The 25,193-nt window shown below is 37.2% G+C and overlaps 1 protein-coding gene across 5 annotated transcripts in view; it reads right to left on the bottom strand.

The window, feature by feature from the left end:
- Positions 1-25,193, bottom strand: part of arhgap32b (Rho GTPase activating protein 32b) — a 111,323-nt gene that overhangs the window by 3,721 nt on the left and 82,409 nt on the right. For 2 of the 5 annotated variants that reach the window (XM_087807318.1, XM_087807319.1), the window contains exons 12-25: positions 24,498-24,579; positions 23,267-23,317; positions 22,930-23,004; positions 11,477-11,626; positions 9,410-9,512; positions 7,652-7,796; positions 7,489-7,571; positions 7,137-7,244; positions 5,830-5,975; positions 5,529-5,730; positions 4,866-5,011; positions 4,668-4,754; positions 2,234-3,004; positions 366-934 (exon numbers count right to left, since the gene is read on the bottom strand). In XM_087807318.1, the coding sequence (XP_087663444.1) occupies positions 366-934; positions 2,234-3,004; positions 4,668-4,754; positions 4,866-5,011; positions 5,529-5,730; positions 5,830-5,975; positions 7,137-7,244; positions 7,489-7,571; positions 7,652-7,796; positions 9,410-9,512; positions 11,477-11,626; positions 22,930-23,004; positions 23,267-23,317; positions 24,498-24,579 (2,718 nt within the window). The remainder of the gene's footprint in view (positions 1-365; positions 935-2,233; positions 3,005-4,667; positions 4,755-4,865; positions 5,012-5,528; positions 5,731-5,829; positions 5,976-7,136; positions 7,245-7,488; positions 7,572-7,651; positions 7,797-9,409; positions 9,513-11,476; positions 11,627-22,929; positions 23,005-23,266; positions 23,318-24,497; positions 24,580-25,193) is intronic. The other 3 variants (XM_087807321.1, XM_087807322.1, XM_087807323.1) reach the window with 3 other exon arrangements.

Below are 25,193 nucleotides of genomic sequence, written 5' to 3'. Positions count from 1 at the left end.
TTACCCAAGTTACACACTAATCAAGTTCTATACTGACCAAGTTGCATGTTAACCAAGTTACTTGTTACAAGTTACACTAACCAAGTTACACTAACCAAGTTACATACTACTACCCAAGTTAGATTAGATAGACCTTATTAATCCCTCTGGAGATCTCCTTACACACTAAACCAAGTTAAACACTAACCAAATTACATGTCAACCAAGTTACACATTAACCTAGTTATAGACTAACCAAGTTGAAAGTAAGACAAATAGTAACGCATCAGATCACTTGTTCCTGAAAGTGGTTAAACAAGAATAACAATCTAACAGCAACACTGGTGACTCATGGTGAAAAAAATGACTGAACCCCATGAACCTACCTCCGAGGGGGTCTGTAGGGTGACTCTGGGCGTGGTGGTCTGACCAGAACTTGGCTCCTGGTCCGGACATTTCGTGGAGGGAGGAACAAGAGTGTTGGACCCGCTGTGAGGAGCAAACTTGTCTTGTGGAGTGTCTGGAGGGGAGACGTCCGTTTGTGGGGGAGTCGAGGAGGAGGAGGAAGGGGGCGTGTCTACGGGCCTGGTGCCGCTTTGCAGCTGGGAGACTGGGTGAGTGGGAGGGTAGCAGGCGGCCGAGGACGCAGACGGAGAATCAGCAGGAGGAGGAGGAGGGGAGGAGCTTGTTCGCTCGGAACCGGGGTCCGAGTGACGATGTGGAGCCTGTGATGATGGTGATGGGACTCCCTGAGAGTCGACCACTTCCACCGCGACCCTGGACACGGGGGACACCGGTTCAGAGGACGGGGGGTGAGCCTGGAGGGAGACCTGCTGGGCCGACTCAGCCAGGACCAGCGCCAACATGCGGGCCGCATTTTTAGGTGGAGGAGGGGGAGGGAGCTGGGTGGACACGGTAGCGGAGCAGTTCTGAAGCCGAGGAGTGGATGTTGAAACTGTATCAAATGAAAAACATTAAATAGTTAATAATGTTATTGTACAACATTAACCAAGTAAAATAACATTGAGATTCATTTGTTCTTAAAGCAACTGGTTTTGAATTTTGCTTAAAAGTTACTTTACTAATAGTAGTGCAAGAATATTTGTTCAACATACGTTTGTGGTTTAAGTAAAAATATTTGAATAAATATATTACTTAATCACAAATGTATTAAAAAAAATACAGAATTCTTTTATCGCCACACGTGGACGCGTTACCAGCTCTCGTGTCTGTGTTGAACCACTAGATGGCGGTGTTCAGTCAGAGACAGTACAGGCTAGCGTTAAAAATAGTGACATAGATAAGAAAAATAATTAAAAATATATTTGAATGTATATTACTATACTCATTTATTGCCTAGGGTGAAATAAATACACACATAAATGTGTATTTAAATGAGGAAAACAACGTAAATCCAATTTATTTTTTAAGAATTTACCAAAAATAATTTTCTAAAATATTAATGTTATATTTATAAATATTAATATAATAATGGATGTTGGTAATGAATATGGACCTTTAACAATAATACTTTAAATATAGAACCATTTCAGGCGCATAGAATAAGAAAGTATCATTTAAAAATGTAATTAAGATTTGACAAAATCTGACCGAAAGTCAAATGCAGCTCAAAATAATCCTTCAGAATATTAGCATTTATTCTTCGTCATTGTCCGTGCTTAGCTGCAATATAAAAAAATATATTTTTATGAAGTTTTTACAACTTTTTGGATGTTTGTGATCAATTTGAACCTAAAACAATAATACTTTTAATATAAAACAATTTCAGGTGCTTTGAAGTCGAAAGTAGGATTTAAAAATGTATTGCTTTTATAAAAAGAATTGACAACATTTTGTTAGCATCAATATATATGTCATTAAGTCAGTATATTGAACTTGAACAATAATATTTAACGTTTTAATATTAAGTTTAAAGTAATTCCTCATTCATAGCAATAGTCCGCAACCTTTAGATTAGAAAAAAAGTATTTACATATATAATTTATGTTTCAATAATTTGTTTAGTAATAAAAATAAGTTTATTTTTTGAGTAAACTTGATGGTGTATTAATGTGTCAAGAGTCACAGATTAATGTTACTTCAGATAAAATATATATTTTTAAAACCTTTCAGGCAGTAATAATCAATACAACAGAAAGTTAATTATTTTTTCTTTCTGTTCAGCTCTGTAACAAATGCCACACAAACCAGAACCAGGGGTTTGTAGGACAAAAACCACGAGACGGACTCTCACCTTGCGGCTCCTGAACAGTACCGGCTGCTGCCACCTGTGTTCTCTCCTCTCCCTTCGACTCGGCGCCGTCGACGCTGTCAAAAGCCGCCAACTTGGAGTTGAGCTCCATCTGAAAGGCTTCGCTCAGCGACGGCTCGCCCGCCCTCAGCGCCAGAGGAGACGAGTCCTTGGACGCCGGAGTCTTCCCGACCACCGAGTTCTTCTCCGACATCTCCAGTGTGAAGATCTCCGAGGTGGAGAACGGCGTCAACGAGGTCGTCTTCAAGCATTTGATGGGTGAGACGGCCTGGGTGGGTTTGTCGGAGTAAGAGTAGGACGTGGTGAGTCTTTTGGTCTCCGGCTTCTCATGTTGGATGAAGTCTGAGGACGACAGGAAGGACGACGAGATGAAGTCGGAGCTGCTGGACTTCTCCCGAGTCCCGGGTTTCCTCCTCGGCAAGGAGCACTCGGCTCCGGCCACGGACTCGTCGAGCGGGAAGGAGTATGCGGTGTCGGGGACGCTGCACTGGAAGGACATGGGGTCGAAGTCCAGGGACGCCATGCCGATGTCGGGGGGGCTGAGGTCCACGTCCTCCCCCGCCAGCCGGGGGGGTGAGATGAGGGCGGGCACGCAGATGGGCCCGTCGTCGGTGTCGCTGTCCTCCGTGTTGGCCTCCAGGTTGTCGTAGGAGTTGCAGTGCTGCCGGCTGTCCAGGAGCTCGCCGTTGAAGGAGGCCGACAGGGCGTCGCTGCTGGAGCGAGGCCTCCGAGGACGATACATCTTCGACTCCCCTGGAGGAGACAAACACCTGAGTATACACACGGATGAAGGTGGAAACACACACACATATGAAGGCAGAAACACACACACGGATGAAGGTAGAAACACACACACATGAAGGTAGAAACACACACACATATGGAGGCAGAAACAAACACATATTTGAAGGTAGAAACACACACATACGGAGGCAGAAACACACACATATGAAGGTAGAAACACACACACATACGGAGGCAGAAACACACACATATGAAGGTAGAAACACACACATACGGAGGCAGAAACACACACATATGAAGGTAGAAACACACACACATACGGAGGCAGAAACACACACATATGAAGGTAGAAACACACACACATACAGAGGCAGAAACACACACATATGAAGGTAGAAACACACATATATGAAGGTAGAAACACACACACATACAGAGGCAGAAACACACACATATGAAGGTAGAAACACACACACATACAGAGGCAGAAACACACACATATGAAGGTAGAAACACACACATACAGAGGCAGAAACACACACATATGAAGGTAGAAACACACACACATACAGAGGCAGAAACACACACATATGAAGGTAGAAACACACACACATACAGAGGCAGAAACACACACACATACAGAGGCAGAAACACACACATATGAAAGTAGAAACACACACACATACGGAGGCAGAAACACACACATATTTGAAGGTAGAAACACACACACACATACGGAGGCAGAAACACACACATATGAAGGTAGAAACACACACACATACGGAGGCAGAAACACACACATATTTGAAGGTAGAAACACACACACACATACGGAGGCAGAAACACACACATATTTGAAGGTAGAAACACACACATATATACTGACTCCTTTAAGAAACATCTTAAGACACTTTTATTTGTTCAGGCTTTTCCTTGATTTTCTGGAACTCCTGTTGTGTTATCAGTTTTATCTTGATCTTTAAAGTATATACTTTATTGAATATTGTTTTGATTGTTTAAGCGCTTTGTGACCCTGGTCTAGAAAAGCTCTATACAAATAAAAATTACTTACTTACATATATAAAGGTAGAAACACAAACATATAAAGGCAGAAACACACACACACAGAGACAGAAACACACACACATACAGTATGAAGGCAGAAACGCACACATACACACATAAAGATAGAAACAGACACATATATGAAGACAGATACACACTTATAAAGACACACACATGCAGGAATACTAAAAACACGCACACAGAAAGGAATAAACACGTGCACACAGATAGACACACACACACAGAAAGAAAAAAGAAAGAAAGACAGACAGAAAGATAAAGAAAGAAAGACAGACAGCCAGAAAGAAATATACAGAAATACAGACAGACAGATAAAGAAAGACAGACAGACAGATAAAGAAAGAAAGGCATACAGATAGAAAGAGAGACAGAAAGACAAAGAAAGAAAGAAAGAAAGAAAGACAAAGAAAGAAAGAAAGAAAGAAAGAAAGAAAGAAAGAAAGAAAGACAAAGAAAGAAAGACAAAGAAAGACAGACAGACAGACAGACAGACAGACAGACAGACAGACAGACAGACAGACAGACAGACAGACAGAAAGAAAGAGATAAAGAAAGAAAGAAAGAGAGAAAGAAAAAGACTGATTACCTTCCACATTGTGCAGTGAACTCAGCGACTCCTCGCTCTTGGCCGACCTCAGTGTTGCCGTGTCTCCTCGTCCTCCTGCAGACACACCTTCATGTTCAGAAGAAACACCTTCATGTTCAGAAGAAACACCTTCATGTTCAGAAGAAACACCTTCATGTTCAGAAGACCACGAGAGCAGTGGCTTCAGCCTGGACTCACCGGACAGAGCCATGGCCTTCAGCTCGTTGGGTTCGCTGGGGTTACGGTGGAGCTTGCGCTTGGACATGGACGAGGACTTGCCCAGGTTGAAGAAGGAGCGCCAGCTGCCCACGGGAGACTTCTTGGTCTTGATGGGAGGTCTCTTCCTGCCAGGGTGGACATGCAGGAGACACTTGAAACACTCCCATATTATTAATCTAATCTAATGCAATCTAATCTAATATCTAATACTGAAGCAGGTCACAGCCATCGGAATATTGAATTAAAAAAAAATTGAATGTTGTTTTTTCAGCATTTAAATCAATATATATAGTAATTTAATTGAATAATTTATATAATTAAATTAATTTATATTCGTATAGGAAACAGTGTGTGATATTCCACTTATTAATCCATCAGTCACGTGATCGTCTGCACGTCGCGTGATTGGCTGAAGGTTAGATCAAGTAGCTCGGTGATCCATTGGTCTGGTCTGGTGACTCTATTATAGCAACATTTTTAAATTGAATTAAAATGGCTACAAATTAAAGAAGATAGAATTTAGAAATTTTATTTTTTCATTATTATATTTAGAATATTAAACTCTATTTGTAACTTTTAAAAAATATATATTTAAATTCAATTAAAATTAAAAAAAAGGTTGAGAAACGAAAGGCGACAAACCTCTCCGTGGGGAACTCGATGACCGTGTGGAACTTGCCCTGCAGGGCGGCGGGACCTTCGCCCACCTCTATATACTTGCTGTCCTCAGTGACCGGGGAGTTGATCTGGGCCTGAGTCCGGGCCTGAGCCTCTTCCAAGGTCAGGAGTTTGGTGGAGGGCGACGACACCAACAAGGACTTGGGCCTGGACAGCGAGTTGTGACCTGGGAGTCGGTGAAGAGAGAGAAAAAAAACATCCATGAGTCATGAATCATGAGTCGCGACGGCGAGTTTCTGGATCAAGCCGTGAGTCGGTGACTCACCGGCGCCCTCTCGGATGAGGGAGCTGAGTTTGGTGCTGAAGAGAACGTCCACGTGGTTCAGGATGAACTCCACGACCACCGACTGGATGCGGACCTCCATGAAGGCTGCTGTACCGCTGAAGCACGCAGACTCGATCTGTTTGGACCTGATGACACCAAAAACAAAAATACAGTATTTTAAACATCTAGAAATTCAATTAAAGATGGTTTTAATAAATACATCTGTATTAAAATATATATATTTTTAAATGGAGTTAGAATTCAAATGTATTTTTAAGGTTTATAAATCAAATATTTTAGACTTAACCTGGTTAAATAATGGTTATTGACAGATATTGGTTGACTATATTCTGAGTATCCTCCCATTAATATAAACACATTTAATAATAGTGCACTTTAGAACAAAATATACATTTATTTCATATAAAATAGCATACATTGAAGAAGTTCATTATTCATAAATGTGGAAACCATTATTTATTCAAAATGGAAGTATATCAGTGCTGACATTAATTTCTATGTTTTTTGTTTTTTTTTCAATATTTAAGCATTGAATTTTTATTTTATTTTTTTTAAATCAATTATTTTAATAATGCGTAGTTAATAATAATGTGTTGACATTTTGAATTTGGGTCTTTAAAATGAATTCATTGAAAAAAATAGTTAAAACTTTGAATTTTGTTATTGAAATGTTTTTTTATTTGTGTAAATAATTTAAGAAAATCTTTTACACACAGACAGTTTAATATTCGAATTCCAAATATATATATATATATATATATATATTTTAAAATATAATGTATTTTGATTTTAATAAAAGATGTTGGAATAAGAATGTCACAGGACAATACTGAATTTAAATGGCTATAAATAAACGAAAATATTGAATTTTGAAAATGTATTTTTTCACTTATTGGAATTAGGATATAAAACTATGCATGAAAAAGTATTTCTTCATCATTTAACATGCATTATTTAACAGCAATTAACATGCAAAATAAAAACAAATCATCTAGTATAGAAGTTATGAATTACATTTTTCAAAAGAAATAATTATATATAAATATTACAGGACTCAACATTTCAAATGCTAATGTTCAACTATTCAATATTCTGATGGAATCTTAAATGCATCTATTTTTAAAAACAATGTTTGAAAAGTTCAAATAAAGACGTAGATTCATGTATGTAAACAAACAATGTCCCATTTAGGATTTCAATCATTATCTAAAAACACATGTTTTGAGTAAAATATAAGATAAGTTTTTTATGTATTCACAGTGGTTTGTACACAAAACAAAAGTTACCTGAGCAGGTTGGGAGCCCAGACTATAGCCAGGTTCTTGCTGTGCATGTTGGTGATGTAGCTGAAAGCTGCCAGACGCGACAAGTGCCGCATGAGAAACTCCATCGTCCTGAAAACATACATTTAAAAACAATTAGCTTTAGCTCACATTATGTTCACAAACAACAGTTTTGTCACTTGTTTTGCAAATAACGTTGGAAAAAACTTCTCTAGGGATCTTAAGGGTTAAACTTCAATGACCAAACAAACATTTTTGTCACAAAAATCTAGAGCGTTTTACATTTTTAAAGGGCAAAGTCAGCTAGAGGAGTACCTTAACAAGCCACAGGGGGGCAGTATAAGAATGCGCTGACCTGTAATGCGGAGGAGGAAGTTGCTGAATGACATCATGGATCTTGATGAGCCGTTCCTCATCGGTCGCCGCCGACACCGCATCCTGTAGAAGAAGAAAAACATGACGGTCAAACAACTGTGGCGCTCGCACCGACAACCCTCCTCCCTCCCATGATGCCTCACAGAGAATTTCTCGTAGAGCTGGTAGGTGAGCAGCGGGTTGGGCAGCTCTCGGAAGTAGAGTTTGCACAGGGAGCCGACGCAGTGGATGTCCTGGATGTAGACATCCTTGGTCAGGTCGGGGATCTGCTCCGAGTCGAACTCGTGCCTTGGAAGAAAAACACCAGGCGTCGAAGATTAGTTCACACAAACTTTGAGGAAACAGATTTATTGTCATTACTCTCATCAATACTTTTGGGGTTACAACTAATATTTCATTTTTTAAATCATAGTTTTCTTAGGTTTATATTTCAATTAAGTGTGTATCAATTATTTATTAATTAACATAACATGCAAATATTCACACTGAGGACTGACTGGGGACGAGAGGATACAGTCAACTGTATTTAGACATATTTCTGTTTCAAAACAAATAAAAGTAGTTACGATTTCGTCAAGAGTCGCGCTGATTTTAAATGTAAAGGTTACTTAAAACAACTGGAGCTAGTTTAGTAGTAAATGATCTTATGTAGAATTAAAGCAACAATACGTAAGATTGAAAATATTGTTTCTGGCGCCCCCACTGTCAGAGCGGTGTAACTGCAATGCCATGCATTTGTTTACAAACGGAAACTATTGTATCGGTTTCCTGTTTCATCTACAAAAAAATATTTTAGAACTTCATATGCAAACTGTTGCTAGCAGGTTAGCTCAAGATCTACCAAGTCATCACTCTTCAAAAATGATTGACGATCATCACAGGAAATGTATTATAAATAAAGTTATGAACTGATGCGTTAATAACAATTACAATTTTTCACAAATTTCCTGGTCTTTAAACCTGTATTTAAAACCAATTATCCTTTGATGAATAGGGCAGTGAATTGGCAAGTATCTAGTGATACGACACCTATCATGATACAGGGGCAAATATACGATATTTTATACATGATACTGTAGTAACAAGGATATATTTGTAGTATTGTCCAGTACTTGACTCTGGTCTTGAAGAATCTATAGACCACATGACTCTTGATGAAGTCTTTACTGCCTTTTGTTGTTTTAAAACAAAAATATGTCCAAACATCAGTTTTAAAAGTAGCTGGGGGCGACTGTATCCTCTTGTGCTCAGTCATTACAGGATTTCATTCTTCTTTAGCTGTGAAGGACGTATTAGCTGTTGCCAGAAGTTTAATTGCAACAAAATGTTGCATCAAAAATGTAATTGTTTTATCTTATACACACTTTTAAAATATAAAGCATAAAACTGTGAAGCTCTGTTGAATATCGATACTTTATCGTGAAAAATAAGATATTTTAGTTGAGATATTTAAATGTATCAATATTTTCTGACCAAATGAAAGCAAGAATTACAGAAAATATGAAATAATAATCCAAATGTTACATAATGACTCATGCTAAATGATGTTTAAAGTGTTATTTTACGCTTTAAAAATGTAGTTATAACAAAAAGTACATGTATTTTTTTCATACGATTCCTGAACACGGATCAGTTTGCTCAAGCGTGTGACACAGGTAACTACATTTTCTCGTGTAGAAAAACAGTTTTCAGGGTCGTGTCAAAAGGTCTCGGGCGAGTCGTATATAAAACGGTGGATTGTAAACACGCCGACAGCTTCTCTGCTCTCCCGCCGAGTGACCCCCCCACACCGAGCACATTCCTGAGACTCCCTCCGTTTACGTACGTTCGCATTCTTGCACAAACACAGACGAGCGAGGCAGCCATCAATCAAAAAACAAACAAAACAACCACCGTCTTACCGAAGTTTCTGGATGTTGGAGGCGATTCCGGAGAGACGGTAGATCCCGTCCACCACCCCATGCTTCTCTATGAACTCAGTGCAGCTCTTGAGGACCTGTGGAACTGCAATGAACAAACAAATATATATATTATTGAATATATTTAAATATGAACGATGTATTTGACTCTTTTTAAAATTGGAAATTGCTCTGAAAAATACAAGTTTTTATGTCCTTCAAGCAACACGTGAATCAAAGCGACATGTAGTGTGCGTTCGTGTGTGTGTGTGTGTGTGTGTGTGTGTGTAAACCACAGAGCTCCTATAATTCACACATAATTCACCAGGAAAGCAGCTGTTATGAAAAATTCCAGGCATAGCAGGAAGAGAAAATCCAGGATATGCTTTGACAAAAAAAAGGCTTCTAAAGCCTGAGAACATCCTAAGAATGCACCAATAAGACGAAGTCACGTGACTGCTCCAGGAACCAATCATCAGCCGGGATATACAAGACTTTCAAATACACTTCAAACATATTATTTAGTAGTAAGTAATGTTTGAAATTACTTAAGACGATAATAAGGTTGAGTAGTAAAAACATAACAAGGACACGGCTTGTGTTAATTTTTTGTGTTAAAATTAAACTTCCGAAGACTGAGGATGAGAGGATACAGTCGACTCCAGCAGTTTTTAAAGCTGATGTTTGGACACATTTTGGTTTCAAAACAAATAAAAGCAGTTACGACTTTGTCAAGATTTGTGCTGTCTTTGAATTTCTGATTCAAGTATCCGGACAATATTTCTAATTTATACTAGATAATATAGTATCACAATATATCGTATCAATGCCCCTGTATCGTGATACGTATCGTATCACCAGTTTTGTTGCAAATACACAGCCCTAATTACAAGCGGCTTAATGGCTCATATTTACAATACAAATTATCACAACTTGTGTTAATTTTTGTTTTGCAATTAAACTTCCGATGTCTGGGGACGAGAGGATACAGTAGACTCCAGCCGCTTTTAAAGCTGATGTTTAGAGATATTTGGTTTCAAAACAAATGAAAGTAGTAACGACTTTGTCAAGAGTCGCGCTGTCTTTAAATTTTAGATTCAAGTATACGGACAATATTACAAATTTATACTAGATACTACAGTATCACAATATAAAGTATCGTTTCCCCTGGATCGAATCACCAGTTTCTAGCAAATACACACCCCTAACTACAAGTGTCTTTAATGGCTCATATTAACAATAAAAATACAAATTGTCACGGCTTGTGTTCATTTTTGTTTTGCAATTAAACTTCTGATGACTGGGGACGAGAGGATACAGTGACTCCAGACGCTTTTAAAGCTGATGTTTAGAGATATTTTGGTTTCAAAACAAATGAAAGTAGTAACGACTTTGTCGAGAGTCGCGCTGTCTTTAAATTTTAGATTCAAGTTTACGGACAATATTACAAATTTATACTAGATACTACAGTATCACAATATATTGTATCGTTGCCCCTGTAATGTGATGCGTATCGTATCGCCAGTTTCTTGCAAATACACACCCCTAACTACAAGTGTGTTTAATGGCTCATATTAACAATTAAAACACAAATTGTCACGGCTTGTGTTCATTTTGGTGTTGCAATTAAACTTCCGATGACTGGGGATGAGAGGATACAGTGCACTCTAGCCGCTTTTAAAGCTGATGTTTGGACGTATTTTTGTTTTAAAAGAAATGAAAGCAGTCACCACTTTGTCAAGAGTCGCGCAGTATCACAATATATATTATCGTTGGCCCCTGTATCGTGATACGTATAATATAGTTATATTCTTGTAAATACAACCCCCTAATAACAAGTGGATTTATGGCTCATATTTGCACTTAAAATTCAAATTAAGAATTTATTTATCCCATTTATTACATATAGAATAACCACAAAGATAAAAAACAAACAGAATTACGCTACAAAACAATTAAAAAAATGTTAATAAGAGTAGATTTTGCTCATTATTTAGTATATTAACTCAATTCTTATATTGAAAAATGCATGTATTCATTCAGAACAAGAAGGACAAGAAAGCGTCTCACCGTCATGACCCGAGTTGAGGAGATGTTCCCCCAGGTCGCAGCCAAACACCCTCTCGCGGAGGATGCCTCTCTGCTTCAGCTTCTGCTTGGTGGGCCTGGACTTCATGAAGGTGCGGAGGAAGGTGATCAGCTTCCCGTGTTTTTTGGACACTGCGTTATTTTAGACGAGAAGGAAAAAAGAGGGTGAGCGGATGCATCCAGGAAGTCGACGACCATCTCAACTCTCACGCCAGGTTCATCCAAAGTCACAACAGCTTTTGAGTTGTTTTTTTTCAACTCTTCATTCAAATGCAAACTCTTCCTTCAGGCATGTGTGGTTTTCCTCAAATCCCAGCTCCCGGACGGCAACAAAGGAACCCTCCACGGCCCTCGCTCCCCTCCTGCACCACACAACAGAGCTTCTGAAAGAGCTTTAATCTGATCACATGTCTGGGAAAAGGACAGAAGCTTCTCAAACACACCACTTGTTTACGTGGCCTCTAGAGCACGGCAGCTCACGGTGGGATTTGTTTTGTTTTTTTCCCCCCAAAAGGTTGACAAACGTTCCGATCAGGTTTCTGGAGACGTTTTATAATCAATTGACTTTGTTTTTATCTGGTGATGAGTGAAGTTAAAAAATTCAAAATTTGAATTACTTGTATTAAAATGTTTTTGTTTAAGCATTTTTAAAAATTTTATAATGAAATTTAATAATTTATATATTGACAGGTTACATTTATGTTTATAGAACAATTTAATTAAAAAATTGTAATATATTTTTTTCAAAAAAGAAATAAAAGATATATAAACATACACACATATATACTTTTTTTAATTATATATTTAGCCATTTAAATTCATTTCATTGTCAGATGCTACAGATTCGAATATATTTATTTATAACATTTTTTTTTTTTTGAAATATTTTATTAAACTTTACTGTATGTAAAAAATGAAATTCATTTTGAAAATGTTCACATTTTTAAATGAATTAAAAACAATAATTTAACATTTCAATATTAAAAACATCAATAATAAGGATTTTTAAAAAGCCATTTAATGTTGAAATTATTGAATTGAATTGTTTAATAATAATAATAAAAAAACTACTTTTTGATGTACAAATTATGTAATAAATAAACAAAACAATGCAATATCAACCCTTCTTTATACAAATTATTGAATTCAATAATTGTTTTGCTCATTTTAAGACGCACATTTTTTGAAATTGTCTTCCCTTTATAAATGTATAGTTTATCCCCTGCTAGTTTTAAGTTTAAAAAAAAAAGAAGTTTATTTAGGTTTATAATACAAGTTTATTTAAATGAATCTAAAAAGTATTTGAAAAGTACCGTTAGACAAAAAGAGTACAATAATTTTCACATTTAAAACTCAATATCAGTTTCTGGCCTTGAAGGTTCAAGCAAAACATCACTAATAACAATTAAAATCTATGTTTTAATTCTCTCCTTAATACGTTTTTTAACTCATAATCAGCAGTGTGAGGATTGTGTATCTGTGTAGTAGCTGATCTTCTCATGACATGATACAAAAGTTAAGCCCTAAAGAATTTTTGGGGAAAAACTGAAGCCAATCTGAGCTCAGGTTTGATTGCTGCTAAATCCAGGCCAATGAAAAAACAGAAGCAACAGAGGAATCTATGAAGGTACAGGAAGAATGAAGTACATTCAAGTACTTCAAGGTATGAAGGGAGTTTTAGCAGCAATATAGGGAAGAGTAGAGTTTGTTTGCAGCTCACATTTGTGCAGAATACTTCATTTTAAAAGGTAATTTTGTGACAAAAACAGCACATTATCAGCGACTGCTGGAGGATTAATGACACGAACACATGTGCGATTTAATCACAATCAGATCCGGAACCACATGAATGTTGGTATTGATTCTTGGACTCGGTAATGAAGACAACGTGGATATTAACCCTGATGGAACTGATAAAACATGAAACACCAACGTTTTCTATCGACTTTAAAAGGAGTTTTTAAACCAGAAAACACACTTTCTAAAGCGTGACAATATAGACTTTTGATCGTGGAGGGATATCGTTAGAAAAAAAATGAGCTGCAGAACCATCAGGAGTTTTTAGAGATTAAACAAGTTCAAACAAGCTGTCGCCTTAAATTTAAGTGTTTTTGATAGAAAATCACCCGTAGACATTTTCCTAATCCACACAAGACTTAACAAGCTGAGCACGGCGAGGCTTTTTATGGCTTCAAATGATGCTAAATAACAGGTCCATGAGGCGTTTCTTACCAGAATTCTTTAAATATAATGTTTCGTATCTTGAATATTACCGTCTAAAATGAGTTTTGTTTTCTCTGAAGTAACTAATGTAGAATAACCTTTGACCCTCGACTCCCTTTCAGTCCATTTTACTGAAAAATAAACCTGTAAACTAGTGAAAAAGTTCAAAAAACAAACTCTTTATCCATTATTTTTCACCGTTTTTTCCACTAAAAGTCTGTCCGTGAATATAATGCAGACAGTAAACCCAGTCTAAGGTGCCTAGTAGGTAATTTGTACCTTCTATTTTTCATTTATTAGGTTTTATACTGTAAATGTTCTGCCAATAATTATAATTTAAAAAAATCACAACAGGTCAGTTCAGATCACTTTTGACAACTTTTTTTTACAAACTATTCCATTAATTATTATTTACAATAGTTACTTTTAATATGTTATTATTGTTTGTACTTTAATCTTTTTAGATGAACTACTGTTTTTTTTTTTAACTGCACAGGTTATTACAAATTATTATCGAGGGTGTGTCACACTCTGTCCTCACTCTGGTTTTACTGATATTGCATCACACCGAGATACGACAAAGTACACAGTACACACACCACACCTGAGTAGTGACCGATCACATGACCTCTGTCGCGACCAATCACAGTTTACAACCGTCAAACCTGCGGCGTCAGCGTTTGACCTGAAGACTGAACATTCCAATGAATAAAACCTTTTATTTAGGAGGAGAGATTTCTCGTTATTAAACATTTATAAGAACTATATTACGTTGAAAATATACATTTTCTTATGGGTAAAAAAACGAATATTTCTCATTTATAGTCAATAATTAAGTATTTTTCTTAGACGTTTCTTCCACTTAGAGACTACTTTAAGTCGGTAGTAAAACTGAATACATGTTGACTACAGGATGACCAGTTATTGATTATAAAACAAATATAAAATACATTTTATTCGGTTAACGTTTCTGCCACTTTTGTGTTTTACACTCCATTTCTCAAGCATACAGAAATCTTAAAATCTTAAAAATCACTACATAAATAATGGAATTAGAAAATAAACATGTACTATAATGTAGATTCCTGAAATAAAACACAGTATTTGAAGGTATAAACCAATTTCTGTTAAAATTAATCAAGTAAAATTACTTAAATAATAGAGGTTTACAGCTTATCTTATAAAAAATATTCAATAAAGTACATTTTCATTCGATTTTAGAGAAGAGTCTGAAGAAAAATGTATTAACTGATATCTTGGGTCGTTCTGGAAGTCAATCATTAAACTTTTCTAAAGTTAGTTTTGTCATTAACAGGAAACTAGATTATTTCCAGGTGACGTCAGGAACGAACAACAAAGATCTCTCATTAAATAAAGAGGTTTACTCTGGTGAGGAAACGCTGGAAAAACACCCCAGTTGTCGACAATACGTTTGCCAAAGTGACATCATCATAATGACGTCATGTTCGGAAAAGCACTGGATCATCGGACAAAAACGAGAAAAGGTAACAAATCAGACGGCGTTAGCGTCACGTGACCCTCCGAGAAAATCCCAACGCTTCAACTCCGGGCGTCCAAAGTAAACAAGCGTCACCGCCAACAATTGAAACATCGGAAAACATCAACAACTTTTCTCTCTCCGCTCCGACCCAGAAACGAGGGATTTGATTTCTCTCCAAAAGGTACTTGATACACAGCCGCCGGTGCGGTGAGGAAAGGAAAAAAAAAACCCCATTGCATCTTGGGTACGACGGACAAAACAAGCGTGGAAACACGATCCCTGCCGATCTCCAGCGGTGGGCGGGGCCGACGCTTTCAGGCAGGAGCTCGGATTCCACCAGAAACTTGAAATCAGACTTAATACTGGGATTTGCTTTTTCCTGATAATGTCGTTTTTTTTTGTCATCGGAAAATTACGGGAAGATTCCCAAAAAAAACCCCCTCCTCTTGGACAACAAACACCACATTACACAGACATGACGCCACGTGACAAGAGTGACTCGGGGTATGAAATCATTAGTTTCAAGGGGGGCTACTGACGTGGTCCCTCAACTCAAGTTCTAGTCAGTGAGACGTTTGTTACCGAAAAACAACCAATTTACTTTCTGTTTGTGTCGTTTCCAAAAGTCGGAAAGTGCACTTACTTGTTCAGTGCTCAAATTTCGGAAGGGTAGTAGTGTCTCAAATCAAACGCATACCAAAAATAACTCGACAGCTTCTTCTTCTACTACTTTTTAACGCCGGCCGTCGAAACACTATCGCCGACTTTAAAGCGATTTCCACCAATTGAAACAAGTTATTAAGTTTTGATTGTGTTTTTGCTTTTGTTGTGTTGTTGTGTTTTCTCTAGACATTTACGTCGGTATCTGCTCCGAAGACGCGTCGTCGGTGACGTAGCTTCCCGTTTAGCGTCATCTACGTCACTAAGATGGTGGACGTTGAGGGTGGAAAGTGTCCATCGATCCACACTCGATTTTCTGGCAGTTTAAGTGCTCATTGCGCACAAGATTTTCGCATAATGCTCGATGGGACGCACTTAAAATATTAAGCGTAAGAGGGCGCGATTTGGGACTTTTTTCCAGACTGTGACTCTTGACACATCGATACACATTTTTAACTATCAAGTTTACACCGAAATACGCTTGTAAACCAACAACAAAACTGACATTACAACATCTATATCTTGCTTATATGTGTAAATATATATATATATATATATATAGAGCTTGCACTACCTGTGCCTTAACTTTGTTTTTTGTTGATATTTTTTTTTTATTAGTTAATTATTACCGTATTGTTGATTATTCTTTTTTATTTATTATTTATTTTTAATGTCCTTTCATTGTCCACTTCATGTTTTGCATCGTATGTCCGAGAGGACTTCTATTTCATCTCTGCTGTATGTCTTGATACATGTATATTTGACCAATAAAATAACTTGAACTTAATATATACGTCACCACCTTATTGCAGAGTAACCGACAACTAACTTAGCAATTGTTTTTATTTGTAGATGGATTTAATTTTGCTGTTTTTACCTGAAAAGCAGTCCACGAAAATGACAGACACTTGGTTAGTGTATACATTTAAAATGTCTAAAACTACTGATTTAAGAACTAAAATCTAAGTTTTAAGTAGGTTAAAATGGTTAGTCCTCATTGGAAAACCACTGGACATCGTGGTCATGACATCATTCAAACTTCTCCAGTATTGACGACTAACTAGATTTATTAGTTAGCTGGGTGAGGTAAAGAAAAGGGAAACATATACTTGTTTATTTTTTTAAATAGAAGACACAGAAACATAATATATCTTTCTAAATGTTCTGTTTTCTTTTTTAATTTTGATGCTACATGTTATATCTGAAACAGATAACGATACTAGTATTTAAAGTTAAGTTATTCTTTCTTTATGGCTTTAATTCAAGTGTTACATTGGGTCTGAGGGTCCATGACAGCTGAGCCCTGTGTGGTCTCAGCCTCGTCATTATTCCAAACGGAACAACCAGAATATTTTCCACTGCAAAAGGGGAAAGTGAGTCAGTGTCAGAAACACAAGGGTGTGATCGACTCACATAATCATTTATCGACCGAGATTAATCGTTATTTAAACACACAAAAATGCTTTTAAAAATAGAAATACAACTTTTATATGAACGATGTCAGATTTTTTTTTCCATCTAGTTTGTAGAACCTCAAATGTAATTCCTAAAATAATTTTCTTTTGTGGATAAAATACGTTTTTAACAGATTATTTTTCCAAAATTAATTCCAGATCGAGTCAAAAACGTGACGTTTCTTACCGCGTTACTTCATCCCCGAAGAACTCCTGCTCTGAGCGAAAGTACAGTCCGAGTAGAAACGTCCAGCTCTTCGTTTAATCCGTGAACAAATAAAATAAAAATAAAATCTTTCTTTAAAACAAAAAAAAACGTAACTTTTCTAAACGAGTTTTCTGTCACCGGTCGACAACAGCGCGCACCCTTTGCACCGTCAGCGGGAACACGCACAGGGTCGCGCGCTCCCGAGAGCGTCAACGTGCGCGCGCAGCTAATGCTGCGTTCACGTGTTCTAGGGAAAGTCCAATATTTGGATGGTTTGTAAAAGATAGCGTCGTTAAAACAACAACAAACAAATAAAGAGTTATGTTTAAAACAATGTTGTACTTGTGTGTGTTTGTTATTTTAGCTTTGTCCGTGTAAATTAATTTAAATGATGACGCCGGGATTATTAATCTTGGTGTGAAAACTTTTAAGGATTAATTGATTTAAAATAACTTTTGATTGAGGACGATTCCAGTAAAACAAGTTGCATTATCCTGTGATAGATATTAAGAACGTTTTGAATATTAACACTGGTGAAAATAAACTTATCTCTTATTAACATGGCTGTCAAAGCGCTTTGTGACCCTGGTCTAGAAAGGCGCTATATAAATAGCGATTATTATTATTAACCTTCACAATAATATTATATTATTGAAAAGCTTGCTACACATATAAATAGAAAAATAGGTTTCAGTAAAATTGTATCTTTTTAAATCAATTAATTTAAGTTGAATGATAAAATCTGGCTCTTAAAATGCACTTATAAAAAGCATAAATACCCCAGATTGATCAAACACGCCATAAAAACCGCTGTTTAAATAAGGTAAGGTAAGATAAGGTAGAACTTTATTGATCCCTCAGGAGGTCTCCGTCGGGAAATAGTTTTTTCCAATAGCTACAGCAAATAAAACATTCATAAAAAATAAATCAAAATAAAATAAGAACAAGAACAAAGAGAAATAAAGAGAAAGAACAAGATGATACAATCTAAGTCTAAAGATAAAGAATATAGATCAAAGAAAAATAAAAAAGACAAAGGATACAAAGACTAACATAGAACAGAACATCCAGATACTTTTACTCCACTCCTGCCCCTCCTATACAAATATAAATATATAAATATACAGTAATGGAAACATAACGCACAGTTACATATCAAAATTCATCTATAGGAGATGTCAAAAGAAGATGGTCGAGATAATAAATGATAGTAATAAAGCAACATCACAACTACATTTATAACAATGCTATAACATAACACTTACGTAGTTTATGAATTTAGATATAAAGCATTTTTTATCTTCATCAAGTTTAACACAACATACAGATGAAAACTTCTCAGTATTTACCATCGAAACTTAACTTTATTGTGGCGTTTTTCACAACTTAAATTTGTTGTGTATTTAACACTCTCTGGCTGAATAACACATAAGGTTATAATGGAGAACTTGTGCTGAATGAAATGAGGCAAAAACAATAATTGTATTATTGTTCAAAGCTCCACCAGACTTTGCCTCTGACTAGTTGCAGCGAAGGAGGCGTGTTCGGAATGACGACCAAAACAGACTTAAAGAAATTATACATTTTATAAAAAAAACAACAACTAAAATAGTCGTCCCCTGAGATCTGATATCAATTTAAAACCCTCTCAAAGTAGCTTAATAAGGGAACATCCCGGCTGTTAGCTCATGTTGCTGTTAAATCCTGTTAGTAATTAAAGTGTCAAGCTGCAGAGAACGGGGTCAGCGGTTTGACGTGGTGCGGAAAATGCCGCTAATAAGAATTAGAACCATTTTAAGATCTGGCTAATGTGGTCTCGCACGCTCCCGTGAAAAAAAGATTAAAATTCACAAACAAGGATCAGTTGCAGTTGTTTGGGTCGAAACAAAACGACTTTAAACTGCCACAACAACAACAAGCAACACTCGACAGTCACAATCTTTCACTCGACCGTCACTACCGTGTTTTTTTTTCAATCAGCTCGGCCCCTCCGAGGGCCCCGCGCCCCTCTTGACTCTCGTTTGATTGATTGCCGAAGTAGGTTAAAGGCTGTTGAGACGCGTTCGAGTCAAAGTAATTTGTTGTCACAAGACGACGGTCTTAGATGTATTATTATAAAACACAAGGTGTTTTAATACTAATTGGATGAAATCTACCTTTTCAGGATTTAGGGACAACTTTACTGTACTGTGTCCTTATTTTACCACCATGTATCGAGACGGCGGGGGTCGGTTCATCAGAACCAAACCCTAGCAACTTGGTGCCGTGACCCGGATACGAACCGTGGTTGCTGCGGTTTAAAAAAAAAAAAACAACAACTAAAAAGCAGCATCCTACTTCTGATTTTTTTTTATTTTCCGACCTGAACAATTTGATGTAACAACACAAATACTACTCTAGGTCAATGAAAAAATATCACAAAACTCGCTACAATTACGCACACTTTTCCAAAGAGTCGGATAATCAAATAAAAGTTAACACGGAGGTTGAAGCAGCGCAACACAAATAGTTATTGTATCATATTCGTTTCTGGCTCCCTCTATTGTTAAAACACTGTAATTACAAAGTCGTGAAAACGGAAGCGTCTCCTGCCGCAGTTCAAATTAGTCACGAAAATTAGAGAAATAAATATCTTGTTTTTTTCTTCTCATCCTGGAGATTCATAAAAATTCTCCAACTACAATTATGATGGAAATGAATGCAACCACCACCATTTTTTTCAAGTTCAAATCTAATTAAAACAAAAAAAACAATGACGACCACAAATGTGGCCAGTTTTATCGTATAATACCTTGTTTACTTAATAACAATTGAATTTTGGGGGTTAAAATGAACACTATATAAATATATATTATATAAAATAATATATTAAAATCGATTTGTCAACCAATATCAGAGAAGAAAAAACACTAAATGTTCAGGTTGAGTTATAAATACACCAGTGTTTAAGATAAGATAAGGAACAGAAATATAATATAATAATAAATATACTTTTAATAACATAAAACTGATGTTTAAGCAAAGGAATTTGATGGGAATTGAAAGTTCCCGGTCAGGTAAATCTAAAATACGTTCCAAGAGCGCTAAAATATTTTGATTGACACATACACTCCAGTGCAATATTCAAGCCTAAATCACTGGATCTTGATTCTTTTTTCACTGCAGCAAATATGATTATTTGTGTCATATATTCTGGTTCTGGTTCTTTGTAACTCGGAGCAGACGTGATCGTAGAAGTAGAATCACACGGGAATGAAGGACACAAACGCTGCTGCAAATCTGCTTCTTGAGGGCGTCTCAAGAAGAATCTTGACGCAACCTCTCGTTTAATTCAATTACGGTCGAACACGTCACACGGGGGGAACTTTTGGGAAGTTTTTTCCAGCACCAGGAAATGATGGGAGATCCATGGGAAGCGAAGTGTGTTTCACACGTTCCTCCAGCAGCTGTCTTGGCTCGTACGCCCGCACACAGCTGTTTGTTTGCATCTGGGTCACAGCAACCGGTGTCTGGACCAGAACCACTGAAGACCCGAGACGACCACCAGGTTTCAGATACAGAAGGGAGTTCTAACCGTAAGGGACTAATAATCCATTCAAAAAAAAAACAAAAAAACGGCGAGTTCAGAGCAGATTTGTTTGAGCATTTTTTTTTTTTTTTGGTGCTCCCTGCAGGAATGTGCTCTTTCAGTCGCCATGGCGAGAGAGACAGAGATTCTTACTGTTGCAGAACAAAGCTCGGCGCTCAATGGATGGGTTTTACAGGCCCCCTCATTGTACAAGGATTAAATAAATTATGGTCCGGTCAAGACCCGGCACTACGGGCTCCCCTGCCGTGGCCTTTTCAGCTTCAGACCAAACAAGACACACAAACACAGCTGGGCCCGGTCCAGACAGAAGCCACATTCAACGCTGTAGTAACCTGGAACACCCCCGGAGACGCACTTGAGAAGGTTTGTATTCGCTTGTTATTCTATGTTATTACCATTGTTTATTATTTACTTTATCAAAATAATGCTTTCTGATTTTTTTATGGGGGTGTGTGGACGGAGGGTTCGGTCTGATATTTCTTCAAACCTGAATGAAAACTTCTTTAAAAAAAGAAAAAATAGAAATACATGATCATGTTTACGCGTGACCTTCCAGCAGCGTAACTTATGATCACTCCAAACAACTCCTGGTATGATAAACATCAGCTTCCCGACACAAACCTTTACTGTAGGTTGTTTCTCTTCTCATGTCGCCGTTGGCACGACAACAAACTCCATAATAATCACTTCAGAGTAAAGTTCACATTTCTTTTGTCTCGCACTACGTCTGTCTTAGGAAGTTAACGTTTATTTTATTCAAATAAAATGAGCAACATCATTTTTTATGAGGTTTCATTGAAAATACCAACTTAAAATCGTATTTAATTCATATAAAACACACGTTAATTTAATAAAAATGTGCTCAAATCTGTCTTTTTAGGATTCAAAAATAGGTAAAAAGTTAACTTCTTGTTTTAAAGAGTTGTTTCTATAGAAAATGTAAGATGCAGAGAAGCTAAAGGTTGAAGTATCACTATGAAAGAGCTTACTTTTTTTGTTTCTGGCGCCCTCTACCGTTAGAACACTGCAATTGCATAGTCGTGAAAATGGAAGTGTCTCCTCACAACTTAACTAAAAATAGCCTCTTAATAATCACTTCAAAGCAGGAAAGGTTAATAAGTTTTGTTTGTTGGGCGAAGTTGGCAAAAACACGGTTTATGATGAGAATACCAACCAAAAATTGCATTTATTATTATAAAAACATGACCCTGAGAACACACAAGGGATACCACAAACACATTTGTTTTCGGACCACTGGGTCACCTTGACCCTGAGATAACACAAGGGATAACGCAAACACATTTTGTTTTCAAGCCACTGGGTCACCTTGACCCGGAGACAACACAAGGGATACCACAAACACATTTTGTTTTCGGGCCACTGGGTCACCTTGACAACACAAGGGATACCACAAACTCATTTTGTTTTCGGGCCAATGGGTCACCTTGACCCTAGGATAATACGAGGGTTAAAGTCAACTCAAAGAAGCAACACTATGAGTTAGTAAGTAAGTAAGTAAGAGTTATTATCTAAAGCGCCTTTCTGGACCAGGGTCACAAAGCGCAAATATTTTGGTTTTCTGGCTCCCTCTACTGTTTGAAAGCCGTAATTACATAGTTGTGGAAACCGAAGCCTCTCCTAAATTTGTGAAAAAAGTTTTTTTTCCTAGAGCGTCACAAAAAAGTACTTTCAACCAAGATGGAAATGAATGCAACCGCCACCACACAAGAAGAGTCACATGTCAAACACATCACATGGGGGTAAGGGAGCGGGGGGGTGAAGGTATGAAACGGGGTCTACCTGAACTTATGCTGTAGTGGTTTAGCGGGTCCGCCACCCATGAACTGTCCTGTATTACACTCTCCATCTCCAAGTCTGCATGCAGCCGGGGCGGACACACGGGTCAACGCATGGACGGACGGATGGACGATGATGAAGATGATGATGAAGATGATGATGAAGATGAAGATGATGATGATGATGATGAAGACATGAGCAGCAAAAAAGAGAGAAGGCATGTCAAAAATCACAGGAAAACAAAGTGGTTAAGAAAAGTAAATCAAAACAAGCGAGTGTGTGAGATGTGTGTGTGATGTGTGTGTGTGTGTGTGTGTGATGTGTGTGTACCAGCACGCACAGGGGGGGAAGAGGCTCCATGAAGCAGGCGGTGGGCCAGAGCAGGGGGACGCTGAGGCAGAGGGGTCACAAGTGGACACATCAAGACACATCAAGACACATGCGACACACAGCAGCAGAATCCAAAGATGCGTTCAAGCGAGTGGAGGACGAGCGAGTCGGCGACACACAAGTGGAAACATGTGATTCTTTCCACACGTTGAAGCGAGCACAGGACATCAGCGGTGATAAGAGTTTTTTAAGATGTTTGATCGTGAAAATGATGGTAAAAACCCTCGTTCGTTCTCATCTACGAGAGTTTTTAAGGAGCAAATAAACTTGAGGATAATTACTAAAAATGATCTTGTTTGACAAAGTAATGTATGTGGAATGAATGATTTTTATTTTTTTTATTATTGAATTATATTATTTCTATATTGAATGAATGAATGAATGAACTTGTTTATTTCGAACCTTTTCAAATAAAAAAAGGATAATTTTAACATACAAAACACCAGTTAAACAAAAAAGCAGAATAAAAAAACCCATAAAACCCTGTAGTTTGAAAAAGGAGTAGGAAGAAGTCAAAGTACTTTTTTTCATTTCCTACCCCTTTTTCATTATTATTTTGTTTAGACAATACTAAATACAAAAAGACTACGAATTTAAAAATATAGAATTTAGACTTTTTTTTAAAAATAAAAGTGTTAAACTGTGTAAAAAAAAACCCATTCATTTTGAAAAGGTTCAAATATTACAGCTTTTTAAAGCTGATGTTTGGACATATTTTTGGTTTTTCGAAACAAATGAAAGCAGTTACGACTTCATCCAGAGTCATCTGATCTGTAAATTCTACAACACCAGAGTCAAGTACTCAGTACTACAAATACACACTATAAATACTACCAGACACACTCATTTTTTGTATCCAAGTTTGGTGAAAGTCTAGTTGTGAAAAAGTGTTTTTTCGGATTGACATGTGTAGTGCAAAGTGGAAGTACATTTTTACAATACTACTGCATATTTATTCTTTAAAAGTACTTTTTACAAATAAAAAAAAAAGTGTATTCGAGGAACAGACGACACGAAAAGCTGAGACTTCACCTCCAGTAACAGCCTGACTAGACAAGACCTCAAAAGTGCGAGTCCTGCACCCCTCACTCGTGAACTAACCCGTGAAGAACAGACCACAGTGTTGGTGCGAGTGGAGGAGAGGAAGAAAAAAAAAAGAAAAAAGAAAGGAGTAGTAGTACCTGGCTTGGGCACCGAGTTGGTCATGGACTGCGGCACTTTGTCATTGATGAGCTCCACACACTCGCTGGGAAAGAAGCCAACCTTGACGGAGAGAGAGAGCGAGACACGGTGAACCTCAAGATCATATTCTCATGACACGTATCCTGTGGGGGCGCACGGGTGTCGGCGACTATATTTAGGGGACCCTCCTCATGTACAGAAGGAGCCTCTCACTGGCACGATCGTGCGTCGCCTTATAACCGGATCTATTAACGTGAGGCGTTGACGCCGAGATTACTCCACTGATCTTCGTTTCCACAACACGACAGAAGCTCTTACGCTCGCTGGTGAAACAGTATCCGGAGGAGCCTCTGGATCCACTTCTGCGCCACTTAATGTTGCTTTACTTAAAGATTTACCAAAATACTTACTTATGCTAGTGTTAAATAATCCCAGGGATTAAGAGCAGATGAAGAGAATACAGATTAGACTTCAGTCAGGATGATGAATACATTTCTCTGCTATTATCACAGTCTTTTAGGCTCTTTTGATAATTGTTTTTTATTTATTTTTAAATTTACAAACACTTGGATTCAATTATATGATTAAATCAATCAAAATTAAAGTGATTTAACTATTAAAAAAAATGATTATTTTATTATTTCTGCCTCTTGTTAAAACTTTTCCTTTTTCACTGAACCAAATATTGACTGCAA

The sequence above is a fragment of the Callionymus lyra genome, chromosome 14 (genome assembly GCF_982586985.1).
Source record: "Callionymus lyra chromosome 14, fCalLyr1.hap1.1, whole genome shotgun sequence".
Classification (NCBI taxonomy): Eukaryota; Metazoa; Chordata; class Actinopteri; order Syngnathiformes; family Callionymidae; genus Callionymus; species Callionymus lyra.
This window is presented reverse-complemented; position numbering and strand designations above follow the sequence as displayed.